We start from the raw sequence: 24,530 nt of genomic DNA on the forward strand, positions 1-24,530 counted from the left end.
CAGGGTTTGCAAACTGCTATGATCTCTTGATGATCCTACACACATTGAAACAACCAACCAAGATCTTCCTAACAATGGCCTACCAATGCAAAATCCTATTGTTAGTTCACCAAACTCTATTTTGCTTCTGAAAAATGCATGAACCAATAAAGCATGTTTTGAGTGGAAAGAAAATAAAATCTTTATGTTCACTGAATTAAAAGAAGCATTACAAAGGAGAGTGGAAGCATATAACGTCTAGTGTGCTGAAAGTAGCTTGAATCTGTCGTCCTTTGGGGTTTTTCCTCACTTTGTGCTCTCTTCAATCTAACGTCATATATGGAACTCTTCTTTCTTCAATCTTTGTTCAGGAATGACCATAATATGATGGCGATATTTGATGCAATATTTTGTCATGATAATGGTATCGAAAATGAAGAAATGCAATCGGTGCGAGTGGGCAACTCAATCTAATGGAAGTATTAGAAGTAAAACATTATCACTTTGATGGTTTTGCAAAATTAGGGGGGGATGACTCTTTTTATAGATATATTTGGAAATTGAATTGCAACCTCTTCTCACAAGAATGCAATAATTCTAGGGAGGTTTAATTCTCCAAAACTCAGCTAGTAGTTCGATTGGAATTGGTGACAACTAGAAAAGAAGCCATCGTGATTTAGCTAGATTTAAATGATCCAAAATATTTCACATTTTCACGTGCTTTACAAGGTTCTGCAATTTTCCATCATGGGTCACAGATTTGTAGGCACTAAGTGCACAAATCTGATGGTTTGACCAAAATGGGTGCTTTTTGGCTTTTTTGGGAATGGACAAGAATTTCTTTCTCTTGGGATTTTTGTGTTGCATTGCTTTAGTTTTTGCTATAATTGGATCAATTTTGGATGTATTCAACAACTAACTCCGTTTGTTGCAAGGGGGCTGTAATTTGAGAATAAAAACGAGATATTGGATTTTAGAAATGCCAAAATGGTTGTTTTGGTTCCTTCCCAAATGTTCATGTTTCATTTCAGTGCATCTTAATTCTATCATTTAAAAATGCTACATTATAAGAATCTTTAGGTAGAGATGTTGAGCATTGAATAATTGTCTCCCTAGAGCTTAAGTAACCAACTTTTGCAACGTGTAAAGGATATATGTAAAAGAAAGATGGAGAAGAGATTGTGACTTGAAGTTGTAACAGGTGAAGTAGAAAGGAGAACTATAGGCACATCAAGGCATGGGGGAAGTAAGGCAGGCTCAATTGCTTGACCTTCCACTAGAACCACATCATGTTCTATGTTCAAAGAATGTAACCTAAATAGATAAGATAGTATAATTTTGTCAATTCCTGATGAAGGCCAAAAAAAGTAGGTCAATGAGGTTAAAAATTCACATCTAGACTCCAAAGTAGCATAAAAGGTGGGAGTTTAGTAGTAGCATGGATAACTACATTGACAACAATAACAAAAAAAAATAAAGGAAAAAGGAAGAAGTAATGGGCTGTAGGCATTACTTTCAAATTTTGAATAGTGACATGGTTCTCCCTAGTTGTTAGCATTATTAAATATTTTACCCTTCAATGGAAGTTAGAGAGGTTCCAAATAAGATTCATAAATTAAAATATTAAGGCTTTGAGCAAGAATAACCAAAAGGGAGTGTGGAGAGTCTTGAAGCTCCAAACTATAGATAAAAGTGATGAAGATAGTATTGATTATTGTTCAATGAAAATTACACGAGAGTGATATGAGCACAATACCATCAACATGAATACTTACACGAGAAATGAAAGAGAAATTATGCAAGTATTGCATAAGATAAGCTATGTTTATTAATGTTGAATAAATGACGAAAAATAGGTCAATGGGATGGTTTAGTATATTAGTGTCAATACATATTGGGATTGCAAAGGCCACCCCCTATAAAAGGAAAAATAACAAAGTTAATCAATGAGATATAAGCATCTCTATTGATGCAATGCCAATGTGAAGTACAATGCTCTAGAAGAGGGCATAAGGAAAAGTACCTCAAGCCTTCCCTCAAGGCTTCAAGTGTTAAGGAGGGGGGAGATTGACCTCCTAATGAATCCATTGTTATTTTTGAAACTTACCTACCATTTGAGGTCGAAGGGAAAAATCTCTAGATAGAGGATTGATTTGAAGGGTTAGTTCTAGCTTGGTAAATATCTCTTTGTCTATACTAAGTGGCCCTTTGCTAGGAATTGGAGGAGGGGTACCCTGCTAGTTTGGCTTATATATATCTGATATCTATGTAAATATTTTTGCAAGGGTCTCATTGCCAAGGGTCAGACTACCTCTTATGATTTGATGGATATAGGGGTTGAAATGATGTGTGCCTCTTAGTGCCCCTATCCACTAGGAGCATCATGAAGAAAGATGTGATCCTCTAGGTCTTGTCTAACAAAGTGGGTGGTCAAAGGATATAAGATTTGAGCTCGAAGGCCTCTCTTTTATATATAAAACTGCATTAGTGATTTGGATATTGGGAAAAAGTGAAGGGATCCCTAATATTGGGGGGCATCTGATAAGAAAGTGGCTTGCTATCTTTGTCTTTGTCTCTTGCTTATGGTAGAGCTGGCATAATTCATCTTGTTGTGAGATTTGGTGCTTAGTATCTAATCTAAAAGACACCTGAATGGGGGCAATGTAGTTCATCAATATGTCAAGTGCCTAGAGGTAAAATTTAGTTAACATGTTCTTTGCTTAGGACAGTTACTTCAATGTTCCATATTAGCCCGATTATCTATCCATTTCATTTCCATTAGCAATCACATAAATCATGATCACTTTGACAATAAATGTAGAAATAACATAAACGAAAAATGCAGAAGACAAGCCAAGACAAGAGGATACAAGAATATGGCTCAAGCCAGGGAAAAACCCCAAGATGGTGAAAACCCTTGATCAATTCTTCTTATTATTATTATCAAATGATCAACAGAAAGAGAGTACAATAATGCAAAGTCAAGGTCAAACTGACTAGCCAATTTGATGATCAATATCACTGACCAAGTGTCAACGAAACAACCCACTCAACTCGCCAATATTGTTCACACGTCATCCAATCTAGGCTTGATTTAGAGTTATGAGAATGCTGCCCTTTGATTACAAGTCTAGACTCAACCAACTGCTATAACATTTGCCCACTTGTGTCATTAATGACTGAAGTCTGCTTGCTGCACATCTAAATTTTGGTTAGGGCTTCTTAGTTCACTGCATCAACTTCTTTTCTCGCCTCCAGACCTCCTTCAAGGGTTGCAAGTGCAACCTCCTTTTTAGTAATTCGGTCCATTCTTCCAGGTTGATCTGGGCTAATTTCAACCCTCAAAAATGCCCCAAGACTCACCTGTTTCCACATGGTTAAGTTTGTGTCCTACCTGGGATGCTCCTTACCTTTTCAGTGCCTTGTCCAAGTTGTTTTAGGCTTGCGACCTACTTGAATTAATCTCCCAGTGCTGCGGCCCACTTGCACATGAGAAACCCTACACAAAACAACCCAATAAGTTCTTCCAAACAACCCTCAAAACTACGGCTGCCCTTAACAGTTCTCAAACTAGCCTAGACTTATCCCTAACAACCTCGACCTCCTGTCTAATGACCTCGACCCATCAAACAACCCAACAATGGTGACAAGCTTGTTGTTCCTCCTTCACTGAATCCATCCTTCCTTTTGCGGCCATTTCAGAGAGAAAAATATGTGGTGAAGATGTGTCTAATGAGGTTGGAGGGCACTTCCTTTTATAGGAGATGGAGAGGGGTTTAACTTGGTTAATTAACCCCAAGTCGACCTTGATGAGTTACACATGAGTGGGCTTGCTTTCAAAAATATATTTTTCCTTATTTAATTTTAGTGATCTCTAGGTCGAATTTGGTCCTCTCAGAAGAGGATTTAATTTTAGTGATCTTTAGGTCGAATTTGGTCCTCTCAGAAGAGGAATTCATTGCCACAATTATCTTCTTCAAAAGAGCTACCCAAAGTGGAATTTGGCCCTAGTTGCCAATTTTAACACCCCCTCTCAACTAGGGAGAATTTCACCTGCCAGTCCATCCATCATCATGCCATCCTATCATCATGAACCATCTCTGCATCTCGTCTCAACTTTGTTGAACACTGATATAGATAATGAAGAAGAATCAATCAAGAGTGAGTCACAAGACCTTACCACTCTTTTACTGGCAAAAGTCAGTCCACATAACTAGGTGTAGAATTGCAATTAGACTTGATCCCAAATAATCAAGTTTGTTGAACATCACGCATCCTAAACATAGGGAGTAAGATAGTACACGATGCGTCCATCGGTAGTGCTATGGTCCCTAACCACCTTTCCCAACTCATTGGCCAGATGAGAGGTACTTCCCATGTGTCCCAGACTACATGGGTAGGATGATGCTAGGGCAACAACAGGGAAAGAATAAATCACATCCTGCTCACAACCACACGTAGGGAAAGGATAAACCACATCCTACAGTCACATGTCACAACCATTGTAGGGAAAGGATAAACCACATCCTACGTGCATGCAAACCACCGAGAGTAGGGAAAGGATGAACCACGTCCTACATGCATGCCAACCAACAATCATAGGAAGGATCCTACACGTGGGGAAAGGAAGAACCACGTCCCACTGACATGTCAACCATCGATCGTAGGGAATGAGCATCCTACATGTGGGGAAAGGATGAACCACGTCCCACCAACATGTCCACATGTGACAACTGACAGATGCCTATATGCATCTCTCACTGGGGTATTTGTAGGAGAAGGTGAACCACTCATCCTGCTCATATGCCATAGGAGAAGGTGAACCACTCATCTTATGCATATGTCATCAATAGTAGGGAAAGGTGAACAAGGTGAACCATTCTGTGTCTCTTGTCTCTTTATTGTTTATGCTTTGGTAGTTTTTTGATGAACACTATGACAATCTAACTAAAAGAGAAGATCCTAATCTAATGAAGTAAGAAGCATTCACAAGCAGTTACCATTACAAGAGAAATCACCTAATTGCTATGCCCTAGATTTCTCAACATAAGGAAATGCACATGAATCAGATTGTAGAATTCAACTGGTGAGTATGTCAAGATTGAAAGGTTAACTATGCAACATGCCAAATCCTTTTGGTTTGGCAGGAGTAGAAAGATCAACTGGAAAAAGGAGAAGCACGCTAACATGAAGGCTCTTGTGTATATGAGAATTTGAATTAGCCGTAAGAAAAGGTTAATAAGGCACAACAGGTGTGCTGATTGGGCACATGGTTTTGATATACTGAATGCTTAATCAGCTATGCAGAGGTTGGTTGAGAAGGCAGGCATGCTAATTGATTTGTAAAGATAGTTACAGTTGTGCTAAGATTGACGTAAGGGACAACCCTTGGTATATTGGATGAAATCATTGTCTAACTTCAAGAATTCTAACATTCTTGTGAGGCATAAATGAGAGAATATGTATTCCTGTTAGATCATAGGAGTTGACTTGTTATGAGTTCTATATAGTTCTTTATGATTTATGATACTTTTTGTAGTATAATTGAGTATTACTTAAACTGAATGAAGGCCTCCTGGAGTGGCTATACCTTGCTTTTTGTTTTGTTGCCTTGAAGCAGTTGTCAAGTTAGCTCAGGCTTTGGCATTCTTGTGATAAAATGCTTCATGTTTCCATCAATAGACAAAATATATTATTATATACATGCTTTTTACAAAGAAATGGGCTGTGAGATATCAACAGTTACAAGGCAAGAACACCTAATCAATCAAAACCGGCTACATAATCCACTAAAATTAAAGTGTCAGAAAGAGCCATAACATCCAAGTACAAACAACCATGCCATCAGTGATACCAATGTAACGAACAAGGTTCGTATACTTCAGCTGTATGCGTTGATACCAATATAACGAGCAAAGTTTGTACTACACAAATAGTAATCTTCAGAATACTTTGAAAACGGAAACATCCATTGTAGGACAAATAACTGTATATTGAATATTATATAAGAATTGATGAGATGATTACAATGAGGGTGAAAGCCTGCTTATATACCCTAGGCAGGTCCCTCTTCACCAACAGTCATGACCTTAGGGACATACCTCTTCATTTACTATTTATTAGTTAATTAATCATTAATCATTATTATTGTTATTTACATTATTTATATTATTTCTATATATATTTTATTCATAACAGCAGAGTGAGTGAACTGATCAAGATGCTGTAGAAATCAAACCCACTTCATGGGAAGTTCTTCGTCCTCAGGGTGAGGCCCCCATTCTCCAGCTGTAGGCTCAGGATTAGCCACTATGGGCTCCCATCCATAGCTGCTCTGCTTGGGTTCTTCAGGTTGCTCTGGTTCTGAGATGGCCAGAGGAACAGTAGGAAATTTGTCAAATCGAGGCAACTTCAAGATTTTGTTTTTGCATTTAGGTATCACACAAACATGCACTATTAATGAATGGTAGTTGAGTTGATTCACTTAATATATCTATTACCAGATGCTAATTCTGCTGTACACATTGAGGGTGATTTACAAGAGTCTTAACTTTATATTTTGGATGACAATTGACAGCAAATGCCAAATATGTAACTATTTGCATACTGTCTATTGCTCATGCAAAGTCAATTAAAACAAGCTCATAAAATTTTTAATTTTCTTGTACAGAATAGGATACAGTCGGCATAGCCAATCATTAACTTGTATCCCCTATATCCTTACATCAGGTGAAATAAGTAGTCAAATGGTTTATTGAGAAGTGGAACAGACTCATTGCTGCCCATTGAGCATGAATAGAACCATAGCCTTTGATACTGTGTTGTTCACCAGATTGGAATGTCAGGCAATCTATTTCTTTTGCATATAATAATTTAATCACCTGAGCATTTTATGTGTTTTAGTTGTAGTGGATTGTTCCTTTGTCCTTGGTTCATCTTTTCATATAATATGGCTTTCTTTTTCAATTTTGTTAGCCTTGTAACTATTTGTAATTCGTCATTATTGATCAGCTCTTTAGTCAATTGGACCCATGGTTACTCAGGTTTTAAACAACTTAATAATGTAATGTAGGCTTCTCTGTTGTTCTCATTTAACTGTTTGTACATTGTTTTGACCTATTCTTTTAAATTTATCGAGTACATATATTTTCAACCTATTATTGAATAGCATCTACAGTATAATATAGCACTAATTTGATTTTTAGGATTTTCAGTGCATTTTGAAATTACATTGCAGCATCACTCCAGATCATAATGTCTATTTTGTAAAGCATTTATAAGATTGTAGGCATATCATACTGAAGGAAGCTATGGTAGATACCTCGTATATGATAGCACTAATTTGATTTTTAGGATTTCCAGTGCATTTTGAAATTACATTGTAGCATCATAGTGTCTATGATGTAAAGCATATATAAGATTGTAGGCATATCATACACAAGGAAGCTATGGTGGATACCTCGTATAAGTTTATGATTATCCTGATCACGAACAATATGTCTCTAAAGTGTTTTCTTACTTGAGACATTCCAAGATATGTGTATACTACACACTTTCACTACATATAGGCGTTTTGTTTCACTCTCCCATTAGGAATCTTGAATTTACAATCATATGTTAGATTGGCTTACTCTCTTTTAGTAGTTACTCATCATATTTACTATAATGTTGCCATTTAAAATACAAAGACTATAGTAAAAATAAAGTAAATGAATTAGCTTGTAAAAGGGAATGAGGTTTGAACTGTTATAAAGGAGATGAACCAAGACTCCAAAAGGATGAAGGAATGGACTAACGGGCATGAATGAGATGAATATATATAATTAACAATTAAATTTTGAAAAGCTTATTCTGAGCAAGAGTTACCTTGATGATTTATGTCACAATGTCAAAAATGACTTCACAAGGGGTAAATTAGTGGGAAGAATGTATATTTAATATTTATTCTTTGTCGGTCTTTGTCAAGTCTTTTGGATTCTAGTCATCATTACTATAATGCCTATTTTTATTCTCTGTGTCCTTTGTCAAGTTTTTTGGATTCTAGTCATCATTACTATAATCAGTTTTAGTATGCTTGTACTGTATTCAGATTCAATTGGGTTTCTAGTGGGTTTGTAAAGAAAGAGCAAACCATTAATGAAGTTGGTATTTTAACCAATGAACATTCTGACATATAATTCTAATTCATTCGTTGCTTTTGATGTCATCAGGTTCTTTGGCCAGAAGCTGGCTGGCAGCCAGTATCATTGACAGATATCATTGTTGGTTCTTCTGTCAAGAAAGTTTATAGGAAAGCCACTTTGTGTGTGCACCCAGATAAGGTGCAGCAAAAGGGTGCAACTATCCAACAAAAATATATTGCTGAGAAAGTTTTTGATCTCTTAAAGGTATTTAATTCTTTCATAATACCTATTCAGTGTCCTACTTTATTCTTGGGAATCAATTATGAGACAGTTAGCAGTTGCTCTATGGCATTTGGGACATCTTTTCTGTGAACTTTAGCTCATTGCGGCTTGCCATGTTTAAATATTGTTTGTTTGGGTCAATTTTCCATGCAGTTTTTACCAGTGTTTAAAAATCCGGCCCAGTTTAAACTGGAACCGGTCAACCAGCCAGTTGGACAGGGCAGGGTAACAAACTGCCCAGCAAACTGGACTGGTGAGCTGGTTTGGTAGAAAACTGGTACAAACCAGTCCAAACCAGCCCAAACCAGCAGGTCATGATTTGAACTGGCCAAGCTTTCAGTGGTTTCTGAAGAGGTTCATGCATGCACACTGCATAATAAACAAGGATTTAGAAACCTTTTCCAACTCCATCTTTAAACAGTAAACAAACAGTTTGGATCTAAAAACAGTTTGAACCGGTCAGTTCTCATATCTACAATCAAGACCTGCAAGGAAACTAAGATGCATATGCCTGGTAGCAGAACCAGGCAGTGTAAGTTTTCAAGTTGCCCATCCTTCTCACAAATGAATGAAGCATAAAAGAGAAAACTGAGCACAGGAACGAGGCAAAGGAGAGATTAAGAAAGATAATGGGAGAATATTAAAGATGGTAGTTGGCTAAACGTTGCTGAAACAGTAAGTGCATATGAAGGTTACATCCTTTTCCACTCAAAATCAGGTGATCATGATTTGTTAACTCTACTTCTATAAAGAGGAATATGCAACATTCCTACACAGTGACCCTCCACCCAACTCTACCGTACTTGTTAATAATACAATCTCAGAAAAAACAACTACTCTTAAGTCAAATCTTCAAACTTTGTGCACTGAACTTAAATTTCTCATATTTAAGTTCCCTAATTGCAGCGTAAGTCCTTTGCAGTTACTGCATACAGAAGTTTTGTTTCCAAACAATTTTGTTCCTGCTAGGCCTAGTACTCCTACAGCTACTGCTACTACTATTGAGGTTGCAGAGGTCCCTGTGGAGTCTGAAGACTCTGAGCCAGATGACGTTTATATAGCTTCTTCTTAGTGATTCTAGAGGCCATTTAGCGCCTCATTGATTATGTATTTTATTGTTGATATGTATTGTACTCAGTGCCATTTTAATATATTCATCCTTATATGTATATAGATGAATAAACTTCACATATTTTTACTCGTTTGGAATCTTAAAAGTAAATTTTTCATTAAAAATGAATTATTTTGCGTATATTTTTAGAAACTGGTTCATTGAATTTGGTTTGAAACCCAGTTTGATAAATGACAGGTCTGAAGACCGGTTCTGAGTTTTAAAACTATGGCTTTTACACGACTTGAATAATGCTATTATATTCATTTTCAGTTTAACTCTACCCTTATTTTGATATCGTGTTGTCTGAAAATTAGCCAAAGTCAGAGTTTGGAATCTGGATAAGTCCTGCCAAACTCAGAGTTTGGAATCTGGACAAGTCCTTTTTGTTATTTATTAAAATTATAACACTTTTGTGTACTTAGGTTATGTTGTAAGAATTCTGATGATCTCTAAATGCATTGCAGCTCATCTTTCAGCTCTTACTAGCTATTATGTGAGCAATAGCCTGCATCTCTTTTTTACATCATCTAGAACTACATGGATGCTTTAAGAGGATGAATTAAAAATGCACAAACCATGGTTATGGGATAACTGAAGTGAGAAAGGGCTTTTAAATTGAGGTTTGGATTTACACAAACTTCAGTATAATCAGATCAAGATATAAATGTTTTCTGTGAACACCTAGCTAAGGACCTAAAAGTGGCAGTACCCATTTCTCCATTTCATGCTTCTCTGATGCCTGTTCTTCTGTTAAAGTTAATATGACTGAATTAGGCTTGGTGATCTTATCGATGTGGTGTATTCTATGGGAGTCTGGAGAGATCTTCCGGTGTTTTGTCTCATATCGTCGATTATCTATAGTAAATATTGCTGTGTCTGCCAGCTCTTTCATGTGGCTTGGTCTTTTATCTCCTTGAGGATTGCAGTTTCTTATGTCTGTATATTTTAACAATTTGAAATTTAATGATTTTTTTTGTGCACTGGGCAGTTACCTGTTTCTTTCTGACCAAGTAAGACCACAGAGAACTAGAAGTGACAGCTGGACAGAGTCATCCTCAATATTAGTTTACCATTTAGATGCCCAGAGATTGTGCATGCCAGCACTCCTGTTCATGGTTAATCCTGCAAATGCTCATGCATTCGTGTCTCACTTGAAACAGTGCTGCAAACCCTTATGCGCGATATAAAAATGGAAGTGCAACGACTATTTATAGGTCCATGAAATAGATTTTGATCGAGAAGCTGAATGGTAAATTGCAAAGCGACATTGGTCTCTTTCTGAAGCCATAGAGTGCAACAATTATTTTTCCCATCAGATTTAATGTAGGAGATGTTACCAGATCCACCAACGTATTATCCAGGATCCACTTTGTTGCACAACCAGAACCGTCCAGGATATGTTTCTGGTTAGGAATTGCTGGGTTCTGCTGGAGATTTGTTTTCAGCTTCCTGATAACTTCAAGCTGGTGGATTTTAAAAATAACCATATTTCATTAGAACACATTTAAAAACATTATAATAACAGAAAACGGAAAAGTGTGAGGACCTAAAACCCTAACTTTTGTCTATAAAATAACCCTCCCGCATGTTAAAACATGAAGTTTCTCATTGCAGTCCTCTTTTCTGAATTTGTGAGAGCAATTTTGTTAAAATTGGCAACTAGGGCCAAACTCCATGTGGGTCACCTTATTCATGGCTGATAATATTTTTCCTAGATTCCTCTCATCGAGAGGTGTAGGATTGATCTAAAGATCATTTGATTCCGATAAATATTTATGGAGATATGCATTTATTTTGATTATTGACAAATTATCAAAATCGGCCAGCATCTTATGTAGGCTTAGACGCCCAACAGACACATCTATTCACCTTCAACGTTTGGATATAAATACAGGATGACTCCTCATTTGGTCACTCACTTCTCATCATATCTCTCTCTCTCTTGCGCAGAAAAAGAGTCTCTTCTCACTCTTGCGTAGAAAGGCTCTCTCACCCGAGCCGAAATAGATCGTTCGAAGTCTTGGACTAGTGCACGGCGAAGTCTGGACTGGTGCACGACAAAATTTTGGACTGATGTGCAGCGAAGTCTTGGACTGGTGCACGATGAAATCTTGGAATAATGCGCGGTGAAGTCTTGCACTGGTGGACGACGAAATCTTGGACTAATGCGCGGCAAAGTTTTGGACTGGTGCACGGCGAAGTCTTGGATTGGTGTGCGGCGAAGTCTTGGACTGGTGCGCGACGAAGTCTTGGACTGGTGCACAACGAAATCTTGGACTGGTGCGCGGCAAAGTCTTGGACTGGTGCATGACGAAATCTTGGACTGATGCGCGGAAAATTCTTAGACTGGTGCACGACGAAGTCTTGGACCGGTGCTCGGCGAAGTCTTGGACTGGTGCACGGTGAACGACTCTCTGGTGGAGACTTGACGAGTTCGATCTCCCTAGTTTAGGGCTGATCTAGGGTTTGGACGGCGAAATCTTGGACTAATGCACGGCGAAATCTTGGACTAATGCACGACAAAGTTTTGGACTGGTGCACGGCGAAGTCTTGGATTGGTGTGCGGCGAAGTCTTGGACTGGTGCGCGGCGAAGTCTTGGACTAGTGCTCGGCAAAATCTTGGACTAGTGCACGACGAAGTCTTGGATTGGTGTGCGGCAAAGTCTTGGATTGGTGCGCGGCGAAGTCTTGGACTGGTGCACAACGAAATCTTGCACTGATGAGCGGCGAAGTCTTGGACTAGTGCATGGCGAAATCTTGGACTGATGCGCGGAAAAGTCTTGGACTGGTGCACGACGAAGTCTTGGACCGGTGCTCGACGAAGTCTTGGACTGGTGCACGCTGAACGACTCTCCGGTGGAGACTTGACGAGTTCGATCTAGGGATTGCTGCCCTAGTTTAGGGCTGATCTAGGGTTTGATGCTGCTGATATAAATCAGATCTTTGTACTATTTCTCTCTGCTGAATTATTGAAGATAAAAGAAGATTTGATCAAAGGGTTTCTCCATATTGGGGTTTGTTCCTGGCTAGCTGCCACATCTTGTGTCTCTTGTCTTGGCTTGTTTTCTTTTGATTGTTTAAATGTTCTATCTGCACTTTACTTAATGTACATGTGATTGCTAATCTGTGGATAATAAAAAGAAAGGTAAGTAAACTGCTCTAAGCATAGAACATACCATAACTTAACATGGTATCAGTGTTGAGGTGAAGACAAAGCCCAAGCAAGAGCAAGAGCAATCACTGAAGAGAAGGTTTTTAAGGCTATCTGAAAGAAATCATGGGGTCCTCAACACACTTCCCTGCTGAAGACAAACTTCGTGAGAAGTTTGACTATCACTGATGGAAGATGTCTCTCGATCTAACATTAGAAGAACAGGAAGTGGTGGACCATGTGAGAGGCAGAATTGTTGAGCATCCATCAAATGCATCCGTTGCTGCTAGGAACAAATGGACCAAGGGAGAAGTCAAAGGACGATGTTACAATTGCAATAAAACGGGTCACTATGCAAGGGAGTGCCCTGATAAAAGGGACTTACACTGGGACGATGATCAAAATCCCTCTCAAAGCAATCAAAGGAATGGCAAGTCAAATGGCAGAGGTAAAAGAAGTGCCGGAAATCAAGGAAGAGGACAACCATTCAAGAAGGCAAGAAATTCCAGGTATGAATCTAACACTGTTGACAATAAGCAAGATGAATATTATCTACCAGCTGCTCTATCTACTACTGCTCCCCCAGACTCGTTGGGAAATTGGCTTATTGATAGTGGTGCCTCAAGGCACTTCATTGGTTACAAAGAAGCTCTCTATAATCTGGTAGAGAAAGAAACCAACCTGGAAATTGTTCTTGGAGACAATTCAAAATATCCTGTGAAAGGCGTAGGAAATGTCACTCTTCAACTAAATCAGGGTAATAACATCCACTTACAAGATGTATTGTATGTACCTGATCTCAAAAAGAACTTGGTGTCCATTTCGGCAATGAAAGACAAAGGCTACAAGGTGGCTTTCAACGATGGCAAGGTACGTGTATGGAAAAAGAACTTTAAAGATGCTTTTACTCTTGGGTTTCGAGTTGATTCATTATATCAGGTTGGAGGAAGTCTGTTGGGTGTCATGACTTGTGACACATCTCTTCAGTCCGAATTATGGAATTGGAGGTTTGCTCACCTTCATTATAAAACTCTACCTGTTATAAGAAAAATGGTAACTGGGATGCCTGAGTTCAGATTAGAGCAAGAAGGTGTATGTCCAGGATGTGCCGAAGGGAAGCTCAATAGGGGACCATTCCTCTCAAGCCAAGCAAGACCTCTGATATATTGTAGTTGGTTCACTCAGACATATCCGGTATGATGCCTGTGAACTCTTTGGGAGGGTATTTATATTACCTCACTTTTAAAGATGATTATTTTCGCAAGACTTGGATATATTTCTTGAAAAAGAAGGATGAAGTGTTCTCCTGCTTTCGACACTTCAAAGCCTTGATCGAGAATCAAACCGAAAAGAAGATCAAGATCCTAAAGATTGATAATGGGACTGAATATGAATCCAATGAGTTTCATGACTTTTGCAAAGTGGCTGGCATTAAGAGGGAGACCACTACACCCTATACTCCTGAGCATAATGGTGTGGCAGAAAGGAAGAACCGTACGATTGTGGAAGTTGTCCGCGCTATGCTCCATGATCAAAGACATCCAAAGTTTCTATGGGCCGAAGCTGCAAAAACCGCTGCATATGTACAAAACCGAAGCCCTCATCAAGCATTGGGTTCCAAAACTCCTGAAGACATGTTCACCGGTAAGAAACCTGACGTATCTCATTTTAGAATTTTTGGAAGCCCGGTATATTTTCATGTGCCGAAAGAGAAAAGGAATAAATTGGGTGCATCTGGAAAGAAAGGAATCTTTGTGGGTTATAGTGAAAATACTAAGGGCTATAGAATCTATGTAGCTGGTCAAAGGGAAGTCGAGATTAGTCATGATGTCACCTTTGACGAAGATATGGCCCTTAGCAAGGTGGACAATCTTCCTACTTTGAGGAACACTCAAGAAGCTGACACCAGGGAACCGAAAGAAAAAGAAGAGGAGACAATGACCGATGTGGAAGGACCCCTGGATCCTATTGATCCTCCTCCGCCTAAGCCCTCCTCTTCAAAGAAGAGGCCTTCATGGCTTAGGGGGACACTTGATGCTGAAGGACACACATCACCTTGAGGAACCTCTGTGAAAGTAAGAAACCAAACAAGTATCAGGGATACCTGACCATCATGAGCACAATTATCCAAAATTGAGCCTTCATCATTCATAGATGCCGTCAAGCATCAAGTATGGAAGGATGCTATGACCGAAGAATATGAGTCTATTATGAAGAACGATGTCTGGGATGTAGTCCCCAGACCCCAGGACAAGGCAGTTGTCACTTCAAAATGGCTTTACAAGATAAAGCATGCAATTGATGGAAGTGCGGAAATGTATAAGGCTCGTTTTGTCGCTCGTGGCTTCTCCTAGAAGGAAGGTATAGACTATGACGAGATATTTGCACCTATTGCCAGATATGCCACCATCCGCTCGATCATAGCCCTTGCAGCTTCGCAAGGATGGAACCTACATCAGATGGATGTCAAGACTGCGTTCTTACATGGTTCGATCAAAGAAGAGGTCTATGTGGAGCAACTCGAAGGATTTGAGATTCATGATCGAGAATCTCATGTGTGCAGGTTGAAGAATGCCCTCTATGGGCTAAAGCAAACACCCCGTGCATGGTATGAGAGGATTGATAACTACTTGATGAAGCTGGGATTCACTAGGAGTGAAGCCGATCCCAACCTTTAAGGTTATAGATGACAAGCCTCTCATACTGGTGCTATATGTTGACGACCTCTTTCTAATAGGTGCAGACCCTCTCATTCACGAATGTAAGAGGGAGCTGGCTTTTGAGTTCGAGATGAAAGACCTAGGACTTGTGTACTATTTCCTAGGACTTGAATTCTGGCAGAAACCAGGGGAGATATTCCTATCTCAAGGAAAATATGTGGTGAAGATATTGGAGAGATTCGGCATGGTGGACTGCAAGCCCGTAACCACCCCGATGGAGCTTGACTTCAAGAAGTTAAGCGGTAGTGCTGCTGGACCTGTTTTACGAAATACCACTGAGTATCGTCAACTCGTCGGAGCATTGATGTTCCTAGTGAACTCTCATCCAGATATATGCTTTGTAGTCAACACATTGAGTCAACACATGGTTGAACCTCACCACATACATTGGATTGGTGCCAAGAATCTGCTGAGATATCTTCGTGGCACAATTACTTATGGGTTAAGATACACTGTCGGAAATGTGAGACTACTTGGATATACTGATGCTGATTGGGCAGGCAATGTGGTGGACCGTAAGAGCACTTCCGGGTGCTGTTTCTCCTTGGGATCTGCTTCGATATCCTGGATGAGCAGGAAGCAGAAGTCTGTGGCTTTGAGCACCACCGAGGTAGAGTACATTGCTGCTAGCATGGCCTCTTGTGAGGCAGTCTGGTTATGAAAGCTCTTCAGTGAGCTGTTTGGATTTACATTGGATACCATCGTGATCCTATGTGACAACCAGAGCGGGATTCGTTTATCAGAGAATCCCGTATTCCATGATCGCTCCAAGCATATCGATATCAGGTACCACTATATTCGTGACATGGTGCAGCGGGGAGCTATAAGGCTCCAAGAGTCCAACATATCGGTACAAATGAACAAGTCGCCGACATTTTGACAAAGCCCCTAGGAAAGGTCAAATTTCTGACTTTCCTAGAATGACTTGGAGTTGTTCAGAAACCCTCTTTTGAGGGTCAAGTATGATGTACTGAGCTTTGGGAGCTCCAGGGGGGTGCGGGGTACTTTTTGGAGCAACATATGACCACAGGGTAACTCATCATCCCCTCTTGGTGCACTTTGTACAGGGTAAAAGGTTCAACCTTCCCCTGACACCTCGTGGTGACTATGGAACATGATGATTAGTTCTCCTGTGGGCTAGGATGATTCATTCTCCATGGCGATTGTGGAACAGGATAATTTGTTCTCCTGTAGGCCAGGATGATTAGTTCTTCGTGGCATCCACTGGATAGGATGATTCATTCTCCTGTGGAAATGATGATTAGTTCTCCTGTCGAGGCATCCTACCCATGCAGTCTGGGACTCATGGGAAGTACCTCTCATCTGATCAATGAGCAGGGAAATGAGGATAGGGACCATAGTAGTTCTATCGATGGACGCATCATTGTATCTACCGTACTCCCTATGCTAGGATGACCTCCATTGATCTGGGATCAATGATACTGGTCTGGGACTAGTGAGAGTGGTACACCCTCTGAAACTGACTTTGGGTCAGTAGAGGACTGGTTTGGGACCAATGAAAGTGGTACACACTCTAGACTGACTTCGGGTCGGTGGAGGACATCCTCGATCACTTCTTCTTCATAGTTCGAGCAGAACAGAACAAAGCAGAGCAGGGGTTAAGCTGAACAAGGCAGTGCATTTGATGGATGAATAGTAGTGACGGTCAGACGAATTGCAGATGGAGTTTTCCCTAGTTGAGATGGAGTGTTAAAATTGGCAACTAGGGCCAAACTCCATGTGGGTCACTTTATTCATGGCTGGTAATATTTTTTCTTTTCCTAGATTCCTCTCGTCGAGAGGTGTAGGATTGATCTAAAGATCATCCGATTCCGATAAGTATTTATGGAGATATGAATTTAATTTGATTATTGACAAATTATCAAAGTCGGCCAGCAACTTATGTAGGCTTAGACGCCCAACAGACACATCTATTCACCTTCAATGTTTGGATATAAATACAAGATACCTTCAACGTTTGGATATAAATACAAGATGACTCCTCATTTGGTCACTCACTTCTCATCATATCTCTCTCTTTCCTGCACAGAAAAAGAGTCTCCTCTCTCCTACGCAGAAAGGCTCTCTCTCTCACTCGAGCCGAAACAGGTCGTTTGAAGTCTTGGACTGGTGCACGACGAAGTCTTGGACTGGTGCACGGCGAAATCTTGGACTGGTGCGCGGCGAAGTCTTGGACTGGTGCACGACGAAATCTTGGATTGGTGCACGACGAATCTTGGACTGATGCGCGGCAAAGTCTTGGACTAGTGCACAACGAAGTCTTGGACTGGTGCGCGGCGAAGTCTTGGCGGCAAAGTCTTGGACTGGTGCACAGCGAAGTCTTGGACTGGTGCACAGCGAAGTCTTGGACTGGTGCGCGGCGAAGTCTTGGACTGGTGCACGGCGAAATCTTGGACTGATGCGCGACAAAGTCTTGGACTGGTGCACGACGAAGTCTTGGATTGGTGCACGGTGAACGACTCTCCAGTGGAGACTTGACAAGTTCAAATTAGGGATTGCTGCCCTAGTTTAGGGCTGATCTAGGGTTTGCTGCTGCTGATATAAATCAGATCTTTGTACTATTTCTCTCTGCTGAATTATTGAAGATAAAAGAAGATTTGATCAAAGGGTTTCCCCATATTGGGGTTTGTCCCTGGCTAGCCGCCACATCTTGTGTCTCTTGTCTTGGCTTGTTTTCTGTTGATCGTTTAAATGTTCTATCTTGCACTTTACTTAATATACATGTGATTGCTAATCTGTGGATAATAAAAAGAAAGATAAGTAAACTGTTCTAAGCATAGAACATACCATAACTTAACAAATTTGGAGTAAGATATTTTCAGAGATCATAATTTGTGAATTTTCTATGTTTTTGGTTCTTTTCATTTTTTTTGTTTAGTAATATTTTTAAGAAATCTGTATCCATTACATGCAATTTTGGTTGTAGGTAATTCTTGATTAGTTTATGCTTGGCTGCTGGCTGTAGTGGAAATTTTGGTTAAAGCTGTATATGTACTGCCAATCTTAGACTGCATTTATAAAATGCTATCTTTTGAATTGTTACGTCACGCTATTGAGTGAAAAATATACTTCCCAGATTAAGTTTCTTCTACTGTAAATTGTAAGGTCTCATAAGGTGATCTACAGATTGCCAATATATTTGCTATTTTTTTATTTCTCTTCTTTGCGTAGTGCTGTTTGAATTGAACAAGTGATGTTTTGTTGAAATTTGATGACTAAAAAGTTTCCTACAATCCCAACTCGGTTTCCTACAATCCCAACTCGGTTTTAATTTCACATTATCCCAACCATTCAGTTAAATGTCTTTTCCCATAAACATACATTCAACATATAGAATTATGGAAATGAAATTTTCAGATTAAAACACATGGGACTGTCAACACATGCTGAAAATAAATATGGACATAAACAGACCAGCAACACACATAAAAATACACACAGATTTTTGGTGTATTTAGACTCAAGCAAAACCCCTTCAATCTTCTCCAGGGAAAACCTGTTAGAGAGCTCTTCAAATTTATTTATCTTTCAGGTTCAAGAAAAGTATATTTGCATACAAAACAAAACAACAATATACAACTTATCTCTTCAGCCCAGAACTCCTTGAAATCCATGCCCACTTTGCCTTGATTTCCGTGCCTACTTAAAACTGAAAATATGTACTGTACAGATACAGACTGTACGGAATGGATTCCATAATGACTATACGGATTTATGTATTGCTGTACAAACTGTACGGATTTGTTTTTCAATTTTTTTTCTCAAAAACTTCTTTCGAACAGCATGCATCTCAGCATTAAATGCTGTTCGTATTGTACCTTCTGCTGTCTTCTATGCCTTGATTTCCGTGCCCAACTTTGCCTAGAAATAACTGATTCAGCTCGCTGCAACAAATTTCTCCTTCAGAACTTTTCTCCAGCGTTCAACCTCCTTTCTCCAATCTGCTCATGAAGAATGAATGCAGTCTCTCTTTTTTCCCCCTTTTGTTTCCCTAAATGACTTTTGGGCAACCCTAAGATCTAATGGTTCAGATTCATTTAGATCAAGGAATGAAAATAAATGTGCATTTAATTCTCACTTTTTATTTATTAAATCACCCATTAAATAAAGTACCCACATTGTACTTTATGTCTAAGACTCTAAAGTCACTTTTCACTTTATAATTTAACATTATCTTTACCACTTATAAAGTCACTTTCACTTTATAAAGTCACACTTAGGATAAGAATTATTTTGGACACTTTTCCCTTGGTAGGGACTAACCCATGGGAAACCACTTGTCCAAGGTACATTAAAAATCAACATGTTTTTTCATGGAAATCCAAATGACTATATGTATGGAGAAAATTGGTCCCGTGGAAATAGTGGAAGCTTTCTTATGCTAAGGATATAGTAATGATTTATCATTTATCCCTATTCAGGTTTTCCCTCTCTGTCATTATCTATTTCTAGGTACTGGGCATGTTGAGGTGGTATCTGATTGCAACCTTCACTCCAAAAGATTCTAAGATTTGAGGCTGCTTGTTTCTTTCTAGTTTTTGCATGTAAAGACGGAGTTATTGATGCAGTCTTAATGATTGAAGATTATAATGTAGCGCAGTGCTGCATGTGCTTTTGTTATCAAAGGGCAGGGGATGTTGGGATGCACTCATTGTGCTACATGAGACGGCCATTGCCTTTATGCTGATGAGTTACCGAAATTTTGAACTTCTATGACCATGAAGCCCCACAGATAATAATTTTGCATTTCAGTGTTTGTTAGCAAATACCCTCATCTCAGGCAATCTGCAGTGAAGATGGATAGCACAGCTAAAGGCAATTTCCTCTGTGTATCATCTGACAAGTTGTAAAATTAAGTTGTGAAACTCTTCCAACAAAGGCAACAAAAGAGCTAAGTCAATTACCCCAGTGTATCATCTGACTAGTTGTAAAATTAAATTGTAAAACTCTTCCAACAAAGGCAACAAAGGAGCTAAGGCAATTTGCCCTCTGTATCATCTGACAAGTAAAATTAAATTGTAAAACTCTTCCAGCAAAAGAAACAAAAGAGCTTTTAGATACTTTATCAGATGAAGTAACGTAAAGGACTTCTTCCCATGCTGGGCTGTCAACGTTTCTCTTGAGCTCTTTCAAGGGTCAGAGTTTCCTAGTCAACCTGTCTCTATAACTACCATTATGGAGAGTGCTGATCTAGAAAACTAGCTAACCCAGCTATTCAGCGAGGGCATGATTTGACCCAACACCTTTCCCTGTGGATCCCCAGCTTTGTTAGTCCCAAACAAAACTGACGAGTGGCAGCTATATACAGACTCCTGAGCACTCAAAAAATTACTGGTAAAAGCATGTACCCTCATATTTATTGACCTTATTGATAAATTCTACGGAAAGTTGACTTAGCCTCAAGCTATGTTAACATAGATACCTTATCAGTTTCGATTCCAGATTCCAGGTTTCCATCCTTTAGATCTGGCATTGTCGAAAACTTGTTGGCAAATACCTCTATCATATCATCGATCCTTTTTCAATATAAACGTTCACTTTTAGATGAGCTGTAATCAATAGATATCAGGTCTACAAAGAATACCGCTGGATTTACATGCTCTTGACAAACAACCTGGAATATATTCCTGCAATAAACTTCCTGGAACATTTGGAAACCTGGAAACTTGGAAACAGATCCATATTTTCTGGAAACGGATCCAATTTTTTTCAAACTCCGTTGAAACGTTTCCGATCTTGGGCTGACTATTTCCGGAAAAGTGAAACGTGGTGGAAATGTTTCGATTCCGTTTCCAAGCCATTTCGTACGTGTTTCAGTATACGAAACACTGAACGACATTTCTAGGAGTTGGGGGAAGCGTTTCTGGTATCCGAGCTTCAAATACCCACTGCAGCTACATATTTTTCAGCAATGGGGAATCCAGTGTTCCATGGTAGGTCCAAGCATAAAGAGATCAGATATCACTTCATCAGAGACATGGTCCAGAGAGCAGCTGTGAAGCTTCATTCTATCTCCATAGTTGAGCAGGTTGTAGACATTATCATCAAGCCCTTGTTAAAGGGGCAGTTTGTCTGCTACAGAGATAAACTAGGAGTAGTGCAGAATACCTTCCTTGCGAAGAGGGACTTTTGATGATTGTGACATCTGACTGGTACTTCTACATAGGCTAGGTGTCAAGCATGCAGTGGTTCAAGGCCTCCCTAGGAGTTTGTTCATGTTGAGTGAGTGTCTGTCTATTATGATCTTTTTCCAGATTGAATTTTTTTCAGGGATCCGAGTTTTACAGGTTTCTTTTCATATAAAAGTTCTGTATTTCTCTGTGGGTCAATTTCCATGTAAGGGAGCCCTTATCTATTCTGAGAGATAAAAGTGAAGGATAAATTGGAGGGGTTATATTTTCTGCTGTGTGATTGATTTTCTACTGGTGGTTCTGCAGTCAAAGTTTATTGTTAAAATACCAGCATATTTTTATTCAGCAATTTCAGAAAATAATTTACTGTGTTAAATAAATTTGTCATAAAAAAATTGCTTGGGATATAAATCAGATCTGTATTCAGGAATTTAACATAAGTCAAGATAATTTTATCAATGTCCACAACATAACACATTAAGTAGTTTATTGGGACTCAAGTACTTCCAATGGCACCGCACAATGGGAGTGCAAAAGTGGATAAAAAGTGTACATAGTTTGGTTGCAGCTTGGGTTCTTACCTATTATGTTTGCATAAAAGTATTCCATTGCTGAGGTCTTTTAAACTGCTGTGTTAGAATTGGACTTGTTTGTTTATATCTGTTTTTTTCTTAAACCATAACTGGAAGATTTTATATTAATATAAAAAACTGCAGTGAAGCTCAGGGAAATTACATCAACGTTATGTTTCAGAGTTTTTAAACAAGAACAAAACACAGCACTAATTAGTAATTACTGGCCTATAACAAAACCTATCTAGATATTTAGGCAAAACTTGCGAGTATCTCTTTGTGGTATAGATTCTGCAAAATAAACCTAGGATCTTAATGACTTTATAAAACATATGACTTAACAGAAAGCATGATGACTGCCTGCTTCCATTGCTGCGTTCTCTGGGTTGGAATGCGGTTCGACAATTTCCATGCCTTCAGCTAGCTGATGCACTGTTTCTTCTTGCTTCAGCTCCTCACAGTTGGGATTGACTGACTGCACTTGATTTGAAGCCACAGATAGATCTCTTGTACAGAAACTTATAACCATTTTCTTAAGCATGTTTCATGCTGCCTCCTGCAGCTGTCTGACACTTCTGTTGAACAAAAGTACCCATTATTGCTGCTATCTGAGTAGTAACCTGGTGTTCACTTTCATGCATTTTTGTTGGGGTTGTGAAAATTGAAGTTCTCTTCCCTTCAGACTCCTTTTTCATTCCTTGGAACTCGCCTAATCTCCTGCAGCTCCAGATAATCTAATTTGGTTATAGTGAAATCTCCAAATCACTTTTGAATTCTCTGTTCTACCCTCTGTCCAGACTCCAGATTCGTTGTTTCAGCTTCAAATCCTGGGGGATCCAATATAGAATTGGTATTGGAGCATTTACTGTCTGTGCATGTGCCCAGTTGTAAAATACTTAAATTCATAGAGAAATCAGGCAGGAAAAACAAACTTTCACCATGGGTGAGATTTCCATTTATGGTTTCAAATTTGTGCGGAGCTGAGAGCCTGGGCATGCGTAAAGGGTGTCTCATGGCTCTTCTCATAACTCATCCTGCCACCCGACTGTGCCATGTGAGGCCTTGATTGCATGTATGTGCCTTGGCTCTCATATTAAAATAACTATATGGGATAGGTTGGTTGGAAATATTATCATTGATATTCATGACCCCCTCTTTTATGGATTTAGCTTGATTAGCAAAACTGCTAAGTGATTATTCTTCTACATGATAGTACTTGATGCTGGTGAATTTGGTTGCTTCTTGCTTTGTGTAAGCTAACACTGATGCTAATAAATCACCAATTAGGGTGCTGTTCATTACCATCTGATTTATAATATCCTTTGCATCTCCCACCACTGTCAATAGACTGGTGGTGAGAATTAATGGCTGTCACTAGACCTTGCGTTAAGGCATAGGCTTCTGCTTGGAGATTAGATGAATTACGAATATCCCATGCAAAATATGTTCCAATTGTTTCTCTAGGCAACCCTTCCCATATCTGCCATCCCAAGTTTGTTTATATATGTTAACAAAGGTTCATCAGATGATTAGTGAAGTTAGATGTATGTATTTGCAATTTTGCACCTATTCAGATCTTATAGCATATCCACATTTACAATAGTAATTGTTTTTCATCAGATGTTTTTTTTCACATTTTTACGTGTTTAGTTTTTCTAACTCTTTTTCGTGTCTCGATTTTCACTATGGGCTGTGATGCAGGAGGCCTGGAACAAATTCAATTCAGAAGAACTCTTCTAGTGATGAAAGTTTTGAGTCTTTGGTAACTGGATATTTTCTTCAACAAGATCGGAGGACAGTTGTGAAGGTCAGTTTCACAACCTGAATATAAAAGTTCTGCTATTATTTTATAGGTCTCAAATTCAGATTCATGGATCTTGTTTAGCATGATCACGACAGATCTGCAACCAATTTCCGGACAAGATTCAGGTTCAGCAGTCGACATGTGTGAAGTTTGTAGAATTGGTTATAAGTATTATTCCATGCACCAGGGCTGTGTCACAGGCCTATTTGTTTTGGGGCTTTTATGGAAGGCAATTTATTCTCTTACAATATGATTTTTTAGCCTGATGTAACATGTGCTAAACTAGGCTTTTTACGTAGATGACCTGTGTCTAGATATAGGCTGTTTCATTACTGTGAATGGTGTGGACGTCTTGATCAATGCGTGTACCGTTGGTTTTGACCACTTCATCTGAGTGGCATGGTCTCATTCTACGAGTTGTATTGATAGTAATCTACTGAGTCATGTTTAGTCAATAGATTTTTCTTAGACTTCATTCTTGCATTGGACTCGAGAAAAGCATGTTTAGCATATGCTTCTATAATGTAATTCTCCAAGATAGTGTAATGGAAATACCAAAGAAGAGGATGGAGTGCAGAAAATTAGTGGTTCTCTTTGAGCGGTACATAATATAATTTCATATGCTAATGCAGA

The 24,530-nt window shown here is 39.1% G+C and overlaps 1 protein-coding gene across 1 annotated transcript in view; it reads left to right on the top strand.

The window, feature by feature from the left end:
* LOC149199484 (auxilin-related protein 2-like) overlaps positions 1-24,197 on the top strand; it is a 58,312-nt gene extending 34,115 nt beyond the window's left edge. Inside the window, 2 exon segments of the mRNA XM_089402458.1 lie at positions 8,190-8,366; positions 23,795-24,197. Of these exon segments, the coding sequence (XP_089258584.1) occupies positions 8,190-8,366; positions 23,795-23,833 (216 nt within the window). The 3' untranslated portion in view covers positions 23,834-24,197.
* Positions 24,198-24,530: the final 333 nt, after the last annotated feature.

This window comes from Pinus tabuliformis, chromosome 2_1 (assembly GCF_031772625.1).
Source record: "Pinus tabuliformis cultivar Carrire ecotype Pingquan chromosome 2_1, CPIR1, whole genome shotgun sequence".
Taxonomy (NCBI): domain Eukaryota; kingdom Viridiplantae; phylum Streptophyta; class Pinopsida; order Pinales; family Pinaceae; genus Pinus; species Pinus tabuliformis.